General features: G+C 45.1%; 1 protein-coding gene across 3 annotated transcripts in view; it reads right to left on the bottom strand.

Annotated features, from left to right (window-relative positions):
• The window catches only part of ncoa1 (nuclear receptor coactivator 1), a 39,587-nt gene that overhangs the window by 14,410 nt on the left and 11,074 nt on the right, over positions 1-14,103 (bottom strand). For all 3 annotated transcript variants that reach the window (XM_061704421.1, XM_061704420.1, XM_061704422.1), the window contains 11 exons: positions 9,168-9,273; positions 6,317-6,483; positions 6,124-6,230; positions 5,791-5,968; positions 5,257-5,439; positions 5,076-5,168; positions 4,719-4,859; positions 4,083-4,230; positions 2,783-3,695; positions 1,963-2,181; positions 762-1,080 (listed from right to left, as the gene is read on the bottom strand). In XM_061704421.1, coding sequence (XP_061560405.1) covers positions 762-1,080; positions 1,963-2,181; positions 2,783-3,695; positions 4,083-4,230; positions 4,719-4,859; positions 5,076-5,168; positions 5,257-5,439; positions 5,791-5,968; positions 6,124-6,230; positions 6,317-6,483; positions 9,168-9,256 — 2,557 coding nt within the window. In that variant the 5' untranslated portion in view covers positions 9,257-9,273. The remainder of the gene's footprint in view (positions 1-761; positions 1,081-1,962; positions 2,182-2,782; positions 3,696-4,082; positions 4,231-4,718; positions 4,860-5,075; positions 5,169-5,256; positions 5,440-5,790; positions 5,969-6,123; positions 6,231-6,316; positions 6,484-9,167; positions 9,274-14,103) is intronic.

Here is a 14,103-nt window from a genome sequence, read left to right as displayed (position 1 = left end):
CACTACATAGTTCACTAAAAAGTCCACTAAAAATCCCTGAATAGAAATTAGTGAGTGAATCCGTTCTGAATTATTCCTCTGTCATCCTTGTGCTTCACTCTCCAAGCATGACCAATCCACCTCCACTTAATCCAACTGTTGCATTAGTCTAACAGTTGGATTGAGCGTAAATGGACGAGTCATGGCTGGAGAGTGGGGCGCGGGGATGACATGCTACGCTGGTGGTCACTTGTAAACCTTCAGCAAACCTCGCTCCTTGAGAGCCTTAAGAGTAGTGCGAGCCGGTGGACTAGCAGCCCGGGCTCTTAGCCTGCTGGTTTATTATGACAAAAATGTGTTTATTGCCAAGGTATTGGATCTGGACTCAGTATCAGCAGATACTCAAAATCAAGTGAGCGATCGGGACATCCCTAAAAAATGGTTTCAGAACGACACTCGTGCGCGCCGTTTTTATGCTTCGTTGTTGTCACATAATTACAACGTACCTCATCAACATCAGCTGGTACAAAGGATGGTACGAACAAATACATTATAATATCATTTAGTTTTAAGGGATTTTCCAAATTTAATCTGAAAAAAATAAGTTTTTTTCTATGTTGTGATCTATATCGCAGATTTTCATCTATTGCGGCTAGGTCTGGAACCCCTGCGATAAACGGGGGCTCAATGAAATGACGTTTTATACCCACACATTACTCGGGTTCCCTGTCATCCTTGACAGCTAGTACGCCCCACCTATCCACGCCACAATGAAAGCGTACCTCTGCTCGGAGTGCCGGGCAGCTCCCTCTTCACACTGACGCCGCCGGGCTGCGGCTGGGTGGGCGACTGCAGCTTGAGCTGGGGGGAGGGCGAGTGGAGCTGAGGCGACGGGGACTGCAAGCGGGACTGGGACAGCGGGGACTGGAGCGGAGGCCCCGGGGACTGGAGCGGCGCCGGCGTCTGCGGGCCCGGAGAGTGGAGCTGGGGGCCTCCTCCGGGCGCGCCCGCGTCGTCCGTGCCCTGTTTCGCCGAGCTTGGAACTCTGAGGGCGGAAGGCAGCTGGGCGAGGGGCTCCGTGTCAGCGTCGCCGCCGGAAATCTGAGGGGCACAGGGCGAAAGAAAGCAAAGCTACAGGTGAGACCGGAGAAGTAAAGCAGGAGGGTGAACCTTGACTTACAAGTTTAATTTGTTCTGTGACCAAGCTCGTAAGTCATCTGACTTGTACATACAAATGCAAATAATCCGTTTGAGCCAAAAAAAATAGTACAGTAGGGCTACAGCGATACCAGTATAGTATCGGTGCTGATACTGTACATCTGTACTGTACCCGTACTCCCAAAAACGCTCCGATACGACGACACGTATACCACTTGATGGGTTTCCCAATGCAAATGAGACACTGCTCACCCGGGCCCCTCTACTTCGGGACGTAATGTTTTAGACAAGTGCTTCGCAATAAATCAGAATATAGTGGCAAAATGTAATTATTTCAGAAGCTGTGTGTATATATTAGATATGCGACACACAAAGTGAAATATCTTTTAAAATAATTTGAGTCAAATATTATTGGATGATTTTTTTTTATATAGAAATTAGGCAGAAATTGGCCTTCTGAAAATAATTTTCCCGTGTTTCGTGAATCTGTATGATAGAGGAGTTTCACTTTTTGAATTGAACTACTGAAATAAGTTTTCCAACATATTTTTATGAATTGAAATGCATGTGTTATTATATACAATGTTATTATAATTTATTTGTTCAACATTTATAACGGAATGTGAATCAGGTGAAGTTGATCTGGTACGTTGCAATTATGCGACAGCAATAATGCTCAAGTAGTGTTCCAAAACTATTTCTAATTTTACTGATGAATGAACTATACAGTCCACTATATATAAATCCCGGTTGAGTGATTAGGGAGTCGGGACTGAGTGAACGATTCCAAACGCCATAGCAACAGTCTGCTGACAAACGCGTTACCGTGGAGTCTCGGCTATCCCGGCGGCTGTCTCGCCGGCTGTCTCGCCTTCTCTCCGCAACGGGGCTCGACTTTGGGCTGACGCAAGCCGGAGTGCCAGCCTTGACGGCGGGGCTCGTGCCCACCGCCGGCCCGCATGCCTCCCCGTTGCCTCGCTTCTCCACCTTCACCCGAACTGTCTGCAGGCTGAGAGCCGAGGGAGGAGGCAGGTCTCCCAAGTCCTGCAAAGACAAATCAGCTTTCAATAAGCATAGTCGAAGGTCACCGTTAGATTACTGCTTAGCTTTAGAGGTATTTGATTCAAGTGGAGTTAGGGACCAAGAACCCACATGAATAGCAAAAATTTGAAAACAATGGACACACCCCTAAAATATTCATAATTGCCTCTACTATGCTACTTTCGCTATATCTCAGTTCATTGGGTGCGGCCCCAGTATATCACAGATTTTTAAGCTTCCGGTAATTGTCGTTGTTCCCACCGAGTACGAGAGATGTTTATATGATGGTCTCCCATTCCTTTAAGCTAGAGTGAGAACAGGTGCTAAGGAGTACTTAAGAAAATGTGTTTAATACATTCAAATGTGTTTACAGTGTGTGGAAGGGGTAAAAGTATAAGTTTTGTTATATGGTCTCTCGATATCCAGATTTTCGCCAATAGCGGGTAGGTCTGGAACATATGTCCCAAGATATACGGGGTGTTCACAGTACTACATGGGTAAACTAATGGTTCAAAAACGGCAAAAAAAAAAAAAAAAAGAGTTAAAACATTAAAATCGATATATGTGTATCCTGCTTAAGAGTGGCTAGAATCGTAATATTCACCTTCTCGTCCGTGTCAAGCAGAAAGCGCAGCAGCTGGTGGTCCTGCGGCTCTCTGGAAGTGGAGCGCTGCAGCGCCGCGCTCACCAGCGGACTGGACGGCAGCTCCTTCTTGATCGCCACCTCGCTTCTGTTGACGCCGTCCTCAGAGGCGGCGGCAGTGATGGAGGAGAACGAGGTGGAGGACGTGGTGGTGGAGTCGTTGCTGTCCTGGAGCAGTCGGTGTAAGATCTTGTGCCGTTCTGTCAGTGTGCTGTGGGAGGCGGGACACTGAGGACCGGGAGAGGGTTTGGGATGAAGCAGCGAGGTACAATGGACGTCGCTAACATCACTTCCTGTCCCGTTGCTGTTCAGCGGCTGATTAAGTCTGAGATGAGCCAGCGGAGGGGCTTTGACAGAGTCCTCTGCCCCTCCCTCCGCTCCAGGCTGGAAAGAAGAGAAGCCAGCGGGGGTCCCGGCTTGTCTGGAGAAGCATCCTTTTGACCCGACCTGGGTGCTGTTACTAGCGTCGCCGCCAGAGTGTTGTCTGTTCAGTGCGCCGGCTGGCGAGTGGAGGCCCGGCGCCCGCGGGCTCCCCGTCGAGCCGGGACTGGCCCGCAAAACGACGGACGACATAAACGAGGTAGGGGCGGCTGCGGTGGGGCTGCTGAGAGGTGACGGGCTGTTGCCCTGCTGGGGACGCGTCCGGCTGGGGGACGGGTAGGCAGCGGCCGGATTCAGTCGTTGCGGGGAGACGTTGCTGTTGCCGGGGTGAAGCCCCGTTGAGGCGGAGGGGGCGGAGGAGGGGCCTGAGGTTTGTTTTGAGTTGCTGCCAGCAGCGAGGACCGGCGAGCGAGAGGGCGTCTGGGCGAGGTTGCCCAGGGTTGGCTGAAGGCTGGGGTTAGTGTTTTCCTGAGAGCTACCAGTGTTGTGTTCCCTGGGGGAAGAGAAATATAAAATTATATACCTGAAGATGCTTAAAATCAGCAATAAAATCAACACACATATGATATTACTGTGATGTTCTGCAAGCAATACCTCGCGACACCAAATAACCATAAAATTAATTAATACATTGGAAGAGAAGCATACAAAAAAATAAAAATTCCAATACTTCTTGGTATAAGGAAACATGAATTAAAGGTTGTTATTGGTAGTTTAGCAGTGTACATGAAGAACACAGATTCACATTCTTGGTTTCCAGACAGTGAAAACATCCATATTTCATATCTTGCCTCAAGCTCGAGAACAAACTAGAAGATCAAAAATACCCATAATGCCAAGCATCTATACATCAGACCACGACACGCTTGAGTGCCAGTACCTGTCAATAGTGTGAATGCCCATGATGAAAGGCTGAACGTCTTGGTTCGGTGGGCAGCAGAACTTGCAGCGGGTCTGAGCCCTGAGCGGCGTGCCGTCGGTCAAGGTGAAGCGGTACAGCGGGCTGATGGCGGTGCCGTGGCTCATCACTGCGCGCCAACACAGACAGAAGGAGTCAGCGACAGGGTTGCAAAATGTTAGGAATTGAAGTTGGAAACTTCACATCGAAATTAGTGGCAATAAACCAGTCATTGAACAAATTGAAGATTGGCTTTAAAAAGATCTTAGAAATAGGTTGGGAAAATATATTTTGCATAATCCTGACTACAACCAGCAGATTTCATGCAAATACAAAAAGTAGATACAAAAAGTCCACATAACATTATTCAAATGTCAGGTTTTTGTGATATGAAAAATGAGACTACGATAAAGCATTTCAAAACGCTAATTTCACCTGCAACCTGTACAAATGGATAGATTTTTTTTTTTTTTTTATGACTCCCAAAATTGCTCAGCTTTACTTCCCATGTAAATTTAGTGGAAACTTTCTGGAAATTTACCAGAGATTTTCCATCTTTTGCAACCTCAGTCGGCCAGAAGAAAAACACAGTTCAATGGAGCGAGTAGTTGGACTCACCCTCATGCAGCAGCTTTTTGGCGTGGGAGGGCTCTTTGCCCTGCGGCTGGAAGAAAGCGTAGATGCACTTCCTGACCAAGTCCTCCCAGCCGGGCCGGCCAGTCGCCCGCAATGCACTGGTCTCGATGGAGATGATCTTCCCTGAGAGGACCAATACACAAGCACGTCGGTTTAATCGGGTATTTTCAACAATTTCACCTCGGGCTGGGCGATATGGCTTTAAAACAAAACCTCAGATTTGTTTTCACAAAAATGAGATTTCGGATTGGAACCCTTCACGAATACTCGCAAACAATCACCCAGCTCTAATTTCAACTTTCCCATATGAGTTAAAAGGGGTTTATATTAGGGTGTCACCTGTGGGGTCCTGCTTGGTGATAAAAGACTCTGCGCTGACGGGCTGGGCACGAGGCATCCGGCACGCAATGCAGATCAGGCAGCTCTGCAGGTCTAAAACACAAAGTGGATGAGATGTTCCACAGAATAATAATAATACTAATAACACTAATGATACTATAAGCATGCGGCGCTTCCGCACCATCGCCTTCCTCCTGCAGGGCGGCACGGGGCTGCGACACGGTGAAGCACTGCATGATCTCGTACTGCTGCCGGGCCTCCTGGTTCTCGGAGTCTATTTCGTCGGGCGGCCTTTTCAGCATGCGGCAGTTGAAGGTGTGGCAGGTCCTGCGGCCTGACTCCTGAGGCCATGGCGCGCCATTCACTGTGCACATGAACACAGAAAGCGTAAGTTAATGATTCGGGGGGGGGAATAAATGAAAGGATCAATGTTTTTCCTGCTGTCACACCATGTACTTACCCAGATTATCATGTAAATGTAACGTAGATATTAAATATAACAAATGTGGTACATTACAAGTGTAAAACTATTAAAGAAGTACATTAGAGATGTATAGACATTAAGAATGATGTAAAAATGGTAAATTAGAGAAACATGGACTGTCAAATGTGATGTAAATGTGGTACACTGAGGTATACAGAAATGACATGATGTAAATGTGGCACATTGGGTGTGTAGAACATTAAAAATTGATATAAATACATAAACGCTCACCTAGACTTTTGGGCAGCAGATTGCGGACAAACTCGTTGTGGTCTCCCACGTGCAGGATGCTGTAGACGCTGGACATCATAAGCTCGTCCTGCGGGTACCCCAGGTAGCTCGTCACATTCTCCGAGACAAACACGATGCGTCCCTCGCGGTTGACCACGAAGAAAAAGCCATCCAGAGCCTGGATGCGAGCAGCAAGTTGCTTTCTTTATTTTACAAGTTGTGATACAGAGAACTGCAGCTAAAAACGTTATATGGTCTCTCCATTGCTGGTGGGTCTGGAATGATTACCCTGCGATAAAAGGGGGGTTCACGATAGAGAGGGGATATGCTCACCTCTAGCAGCATGGGTCCCAGGGATTCTTTCTCCATCAGGCCCTGGCTACTGGAGGAGATGTCGCTCTTCTGCACCGCATCATCCGGAGACCGAAGAGCTGCTTTCTCTGTGGAGGCGAGACAAACCTCTCAGGAGTCAGCGGGCGCTGCAGAATATGAGTGCCTAAACTGGACGTGGCCGCTGGTCCCGTACCCAGCTCACGCCGCTTCATCTGCTGGATTTGGTCCACGGTGCTCTTGAGGATGTGGCACTTGTCGGGCTTGGCGCTCAGGGTGGCGATGTCCCCCATGTTGGAGGAGAGCAGCTCCGCCAGCTCGCCGATGTAGCGACACTCCAGCTCGCGCCGCCGCTTCTCCAAACTGCCGACAAATATGGAACAATGGATTTACTTTCAGGCGGCACGGTGCTCACCTGGTTAGACCGTCTGCCTCACAGTTCTGAGGACCGGGGTTCAATCCCGGCTCCACCCGTGTGGAGTTTGCATGTTCTCCCCGTGGCTGCGTGGGTTTTCTCTGGGCACTCCGGTTTCCTCCCACATCCCAAAAACATGCATGGTAGGTTGATTGAAGACTCTAAATGGCCCGTAGGTGTGAATGTGCGTGCGAATGGTTGTTTGTTTCTATGTGCCCTGCGATTGGCTATAACATACAGTTGTGCACTAACATCAACACAATAACACCCCAAAATCATGCTCAATTGCTAATTTAATACACACACACACACAAAAAACAATCGCCAATTTATTACGCTGTCATTGATTAGAAAAAGTCTGCGCTCATGCCGACCAGACAAAAATGTTTACATCAGACATTCAATCTTGAGGCAACATAATGCCACACAGCTCCCGCAGAGTGAGGTAAGAGGTAAAGTTTAACAACACTTCTCAGGGAGTTAAGTGTTCAAGAGAGTTAATAGATTTGGTCAAGCTATTTTCAACACTTTAAAATGGTTAATAATGCGCAAAAATAACAGACGATGTGGGGACAGAGCATATTTTTGTGAAAATATATTCAAATTGACCATTCTTGCACATAAAAGCTTTCTGCCCGACAGCAATGATGTAGAGTGGATATAAAAATTCACACTCCTGTTCAAAAGTTTTTGTGATTAAAAAATATGAGACCAAGATTAATCATTTAAAACCTTTTTCCCACACCATTAAGGTGACCTATAACCTGTACAACTGAGTTGAAAAAAAATTACAATTTAAATATATTTTCAAGAGGGGATGTAAACACCCTTATAACTGGGGACGTGGCTGTGTTCGGAATTAACCAACCATATTCACATCATGTCATACGGGAGTCAACTTTTAAAGTGTCTCTGATTAACACCAAATAAAGTTCAGGTGTTCTAGAAGGCTTTTCTTGACATTTTTGCTTTCTAGCAGAAACATGAAGGTTTGTGCTACCACTGACTGCTACAGATAGATAGGTAGGTTGTTGTTGTTGTTGTTGTGTGTGTGTGTGTGTGCATGTTATAGAAATGTTGCTGTACGTATAAAAGCACTTATTGAGCCCTTTAATGCTCATCTCCGTATGCTCCACTAACACGCTCTGAGTAACAGCAACTACATTATGTAGAAAACGTGAAAAACAAAATGTGTGTGTTTGCGTGCGTGTCTACGAGGACGACAGTAAAAAGTAGGTCAGTGCATTGGCCGGCCAAAACACACAGGCATGGTGGCCTAGAGAGGGAGGGAGGAAGCGGGTGCGTTCGCAGAGGGAGGGGCAAGGGGTGAGGAGGAGGACGCAGTGCGAACGCGCAGGTCACTGGTTGCTTTTGGAAATACGAGCCGGGATGTTACATCAGCTTACATCAGCTATTGGGCCTTAAAAGGCTCACAAGAGCGGCTCCGCTCACTCTGGGAGCTGTGCGTGTGCGCGTGAGCGTCCTCGCTTACACCTCGACCCTTCGGCTAAACTTCAGCTAACCCGTGATCTGATGATCCATCTGCACACACCTCCATAATCCACACATGTTCTTAAACACGGGGGGAAGGCTGAGAAAGATATCAAATATGGTACATTTATACGTTGTGGCATAGAGCAGTAAATATGATGTAAATATGCCACAGTAGAGGTACATATACATCAAAATGATGTAAAGAGTTGCATTAGAGTTACAGATACATTAAATACGATCTTAAATGCACTATAGTAGAAGTGTATAGACGTTCAATATTTGTAAATATACAGATATGTAAATACAATGTAAAATTTGTGGTGTATAGACCAGTAATTACATGACATTACATACATTAGCGTTGGATATATAGTAAATAAATGTAAACATGGTACTAGGGCTGCACCTATCGAATGTCTTTTAATTCAATATTGTAGCCATTAGCCCATTGATTCATCAAATTTGTTTTGCATTATTAACCAACACTACCAATACAAAATATGCATGTGAAGTGCTAGTATTTTTGTCCACTTGAGGTCGCCATCCTCTGTGACTTTCAACGTGTGTGGCTTTAAAAGGGAGGGCCTGGCCTGGTGAGTGACGTGTGAGTCAGCAAATGAGAGTGTAGAGTTGGCTGTTGTGGGCTCAGCTTTGAGCTGTGGACTGGCTAACCATTAGCCAGTCTGGGCGTTGAGTCCCTGGGCGTCAGCTGTGGCAGTGCAGTTAGTGTATGAATGTGGTAAAGTGTTTCTTCTGTTACCGTTTGTTCAATAAAGTTATTGAAAGTTGACTATCCTGACCACCACCTGGGGGGGCATTACAATATGCTCTAACTAGCGGTGCTAGGCTATATTAGCTAACAGTGGTCACGTTAAATTGTATGCCAATCATAGACGTGCTGTTGTGTGAACCAATTCTGCTTTGCAGGAGACACATTGCCCTTTATCTTCTTTTTTTAAGTGTGAAATGATCACAACTTTTGGAAATTTGCTGTCTTTTATGCCCTCTTTCGTTCCTCCCGGCTCAGTACCGTCACGCCAACATATTTGTAAGCGAGTCTGCAGTAATATTAGTCCGTGTGGAAAAATGACCACCGGGACGCTTCAGGGTAGACAGTTTGCTTATTTCGTGTTTTTACCTTTGGGCTGACGTGTCGCATGGCGAGCCCTTCCTCTTGCGTGACTCGGCCGTGTCAGGGTCCAGGGGACTTTCCCCGACGGCGCTCATTTTCAGCTTCGACTAACCTGCAAAGAAAAGGCAACAAAGAAAGGTGATCAGCAACAAGAATGACAAACTAAAAAGTTAGCCTTCAGAAAGGCGCTCAATATTAAAATGGACCGCTTACTCGGAGTAATGAACAATGACAGCATGTGAAATGACCTGCACTAACTTTAGCGACTTCCGTAAATACAATTAGACAGTTATTAATGTGACAAGACAAGAAACAAAACATAATTGAATAACACAGTACAGGGAACCCCCGTTTATCGCGGGGGATATGTTCCAGACCAATTCCACCAAAATGGAATTTTGTTTGACAAACATCCACTATCTTAACGCTAGCATATAATGCAAAACCCTATAGACAGGTTAACGGAAATTAGCATCCATGTCTCAGTAATTATAAACCTTCAAACACCTATTACTTTAACACACACATGGAGCAACAACACACACAAACTGAACATAACAAAACTCACAGGTATTCATTCCCCCGCTCTGAGGGGAGAATGATTATTACTTGGGGACTTATTTGCCTTTTTCTTCCTTTTAATGACGCTGCATCTCTTCCAGTCTATCTCAGTGCTTACCGGCACATTGCAGCATAATGTGATACTGCATTGAAGGCACAAAACTCTAATTTCAGACTTGCCTGTATACTGTGAAAACCCCCCTGTAAAAAAAACAATTGCTTAAAAATCCACAATATAGCAAGGCTGTGAACGATGAACCGTGATATAGCGGCGGTTTACTGGATTTGTTTACACATCCCATCACGTAGTGAGGACTTATCCTCTAATTTCAGTCTAGGCAAAACATAATTGTAAACACGCAATGACGAATGCAGTCAGTAAATGAAAACAATTTAAACAATTACTAACACGCAGAATGTATATCACAGAAGCATGTACAACCCCAATTCCAATGAAGTTGGGACGTTGTGTTAAACATACATAAAAACAGAATACAATGATTTGCAAATCATGTTCAACCTATATTTAATTGACTACACTACAAAGACAAAACATTTAATGTTCAAACTGATCAACTTTATTGTTTTTAGCAAATAATCATTAACTTAGAATTTTATGGGTGCAACACGTTCCAAAAAAGCTGGGACAGGTGGCAAAAAAGACTGAGAAAGAATGCTCATCAAACACCTGTTTGGAACATCCCACAAGTGCGTGAGAAAATTGTCGAACAGTTTATGGACAATGTTTCTCAACGTACAATTGCAAGGAATTTAGGGATGACATCATCTACGGTCCATAATATCATCAAAAGGTTTAGCGAATCTGGAGAAATCACTGCATGTAAGCGGCAAGGCCAAAAATGAAATCTGTTTGAACTCGATTGCGGCTCAAGGGGAAGGTAGGTGGGGGTCTTGAGAGTATACAGTGTTAATGCACAGCGGGTGTATCTTTTTTTTTAGGCGCTGCGTGTTAGTAGCGTGTCTGAGGGGTGATATGAGGTCAAATGCAAACAAGGCTCGTCAGGACGGATTAGCATCGCCCGATGCTGCGACAATGGCTGCTTAGTCCCCCCTCGTCCTGCCCACCGTCACCCCCCGCCGCTGGTGGATTTCAATCCCTTGCCGTGTGTGTGTGTCCGCTCTCTTAAGATGAGTACATTTCCAAAAGGGTCAAAACTCAGATTTCGTAACAACTACACTATTAGAAGTAGTATCATTGGTCCCACATAGCAAAGATTATATGCCTGCAAGTACGCTCTGTTTGTACATGTGCTTTAAAAAAAAGCAGTTATTTGAAGGTTTTTAATTACTGAAACATCTATTAATTTCCTATGACATTAAGTGTTACATGCTAGCATTAGACTAGAAGACTTTTGTTAGATGAAATTATATGGTTTGGTTAAAAAAAAAATTGTGTTTAACTATACAATGTTTAGGCGGCACGGTGGCCGAGTGATTAAAGCGTCAGCCTCACAGTTCTGAGGTGTGGGGTTCAATCCCCGTCCCCGCCTGTGTGGAGTTTGCATGTTCTCCCCGTGCCTGCGTGGGTTTTCTCCGGGCACTCCGGTTTCCTCCCACATCCCAAAAACATGCATGAATTGGAGACTCTAAATTGCCCGTAGGCACGACTGTGAGTGCGAATGGTTGTTAGTTTCTATGTGCCCTGCGATTGGCTGGCAACCAGTTCAGGGTGTACCCCGCCTCCTGGCCAATGACAGCTGGGATAGGCTCCAGCACGCCCGCAACCCTTGTGAGGAGAAGCGGCTCAGAAAATGGATGGATATACAATGTTTAATACTCTTGTTGTATGCTTTGTTTAAATGCGTTACTGCTCTGTGTGTGTTAAAGTAGCAATTGCTTATTATAATCGTAACATTAATGCTAATTTCTTTTAGCCGGTCTATTCTGTTACCCATCAAGATAGCGAACTTTCTTTAGACATAATGTGATTTTATTGAACATTTGGTGTTGAAATATATGTTTATATGGATTTTGTTTTATGTGTCAGTTTTAGAATAATCTTCAACTCGGAGTGAAAGACAGCTTTAAGCTAGCAATCATTGCTCTTATTTGGAAAACTGTGCGAGCGAGAGAGAACAGGCACAAAGGATTACTGTAAAAAGTGTCTTTTAATGGGTTTGTGCTTAAAGCTTGTGGGGGAAGGGCAAAACTCTTAACAAAATGATTTTCATATGGTCTTTTGACTGTATATCCCAGATTTACATATCTCCCGGGTGGCTCTGGAACCACGCAATAAACAGGGGTTCAGGGTATTCCCATACTAGCATTGACAAAAAAACATTTCACTATTCACTGTGATTTCAAACCGCCTTTATGTTTTCATTCCAATACACAAGAGCATGCAGTAGGTCCACCGGCTTGTTCAAGCAGTTGCCGTGTTGAGATGCCAGATTACAGTTATCCCATCAGGTCCTTTTGACGGGAAACCAGCAGGATGGTAAACAGCAAACTTCTTCCCTCTTGCTATTAAATTGCTAGAGGAGTCTGCATCATTTGCACAACTCCAATTGTATCAGCATTACCACATTACCGGTAACCTTTTATTGCTAAGTGACACTCCGTAGTGTGTGTTTATGTTTTTATGTCAACAGTTTTTGTCAAAATTGCTGTCTATTGTGGTAATAGAGTGGCTCCAACTACCGGAGACAAATTCCTTGTGTGTTTTTGACATACTTTGTAAATAAAGAGGATTCTGATTCTGAGCAGTGTGATGGGGGGGGGGGAGAAAACTAACAACGCCTGTAGCACGGGTTCTGCACCTGACGACCTTCCCACCAACCGACCAATGAGAGGGTGTGGAGGATTGGGATCAAGACTTAAGCCGCCAAACAGGAAGAAGGAATCCCAAGCGTTCATTCCTGCTCAGACGCCTCCAACTGGGTTTGTAACAAGCGGCCTGACAATTCCAGTCGAGTTCGTTTCCTTTTTACCCTCCCCCCAAGTCTCTCCACGTCTTTGTTACTGACACCGATCCCTCCATCCACAAACACACACAAAAATGTATGGTCAGCGGGACAAGCAAGGAAGAGACCACCTGGTAACCAGAGCGGGGAGTTGACATTGGCAGGAGGAAGGGAGGGTAGGAAGGAACGCGCACACACGCTTACACACTTAGAGATTGTCCTTATTAATCTTCTCAATGTACATTCAAACTTTCAATAGGTCCCACTTCATGATTTAAGCTCCTTTGGGGCCCTGCGTGACGTCAGGAGCTGGGCCGGGAATGCGAGGCAGAGGCTGGGATGCCTGCCTGGTTTCTATAGAGCTGACTGACGTGCTTATTTACTAACTAGACGGTAAAATACAAACGCACTCATGTCGGCCTGGGGCGATATGGGCTTAAAAAACAAACCCCAATTCCTATGAGATTGGGACGTTGTGTAAAATGTAAATAGAAACAGAATACAATGATTTACAAATCCTTTTTCAACCTATATTCAACTGAATACACTAAAAAGACAAAATAATGTTTAAACTGATGGACGTTATTGTTTTTTTGCCAATATGCTCTTATTTTAAATTTGATGCCTGCAAAACGTTCCAAAAACTGGAAAAGTTGAGGAATGCTCAAAAACAAAAACAAAAATAGCAACACCTGTTTGGAACATTCCACAGGTGAACAGGTTAATTGTAAACAGGAGAGTGTCATGATTGGGTATTAAAAGGAGCAGCCCCAAAAGGCTCAGTTGCTCACAAGCAAAGATGGGGCGAGGTTCACCACTTTGTCAACAACTACGTGAGCAAATAGTCCAACAGTTTAAGAACGTTTCTCAACGTACAATTGCAAGGAATTTAAGGATTTCATCATCTACGGTCCATAATATCATCAAAAGATTCAGAGAATCTGGAATAAATCTCTGCACGTAAGCTGCAAAGGCAAAAACCAACATTGAATGCCAGCGACCTTCGATCCCTCAGGCGGCGCAGCATTATCATGCACGCTAGGTTAATTGAAGACTCTAAATTGCCCAGTAGGTGTGAATGTGAGTGTGAATGGTTGTTTGTTTATATGTGCCCTGCGATTGGCTGGCAACCAGTTCAGGGTGTACCCCACCTCCTGCCCGTTGATAGCTGGGATAGGCTCCGGCACTCCCGCGACCCTTGTGAGGATAAGCGCCTCAGAAAATGAATATTACTATGTGGGTTCAGGAACACTTCAGAAAGCCATTGCCAGTTAACACGGTTCGTCGCTACATCTACAAATGCAAGTTAAAACTCTACCATGCAAAGTGAAAGTCATATATCAACAACAGCCAGAAAAGCTGCTGGCTTCTCTGGGCCCGAGCTCATCTAAGATCCACTGACGCAAAGTATAAAAGTGTACTGTGATTTGACGAGTCCACATTTCAAATTGTTTTTG

The sequence above is a fragment of the Phycodurus eques genome, chromosome 18 (assembly GCF_024500275.1).
Source record: "Phycodurus eques isolate BA_2022a chromosome 18, UOR_Pequ_1.1, whole genome shotgun sequence".
NCBI classification, from domain to species: Eukaryota; Metazoa; Chordata; class Actinopteri; order Syngnathiformes; family Syngnathidae; genus Phycodurus; species Phycodurus eques.
Note: the sequence above shows the minus strand (reverse complement) of the source record. Positions and strands in the feature narration are given on the sequence as shown.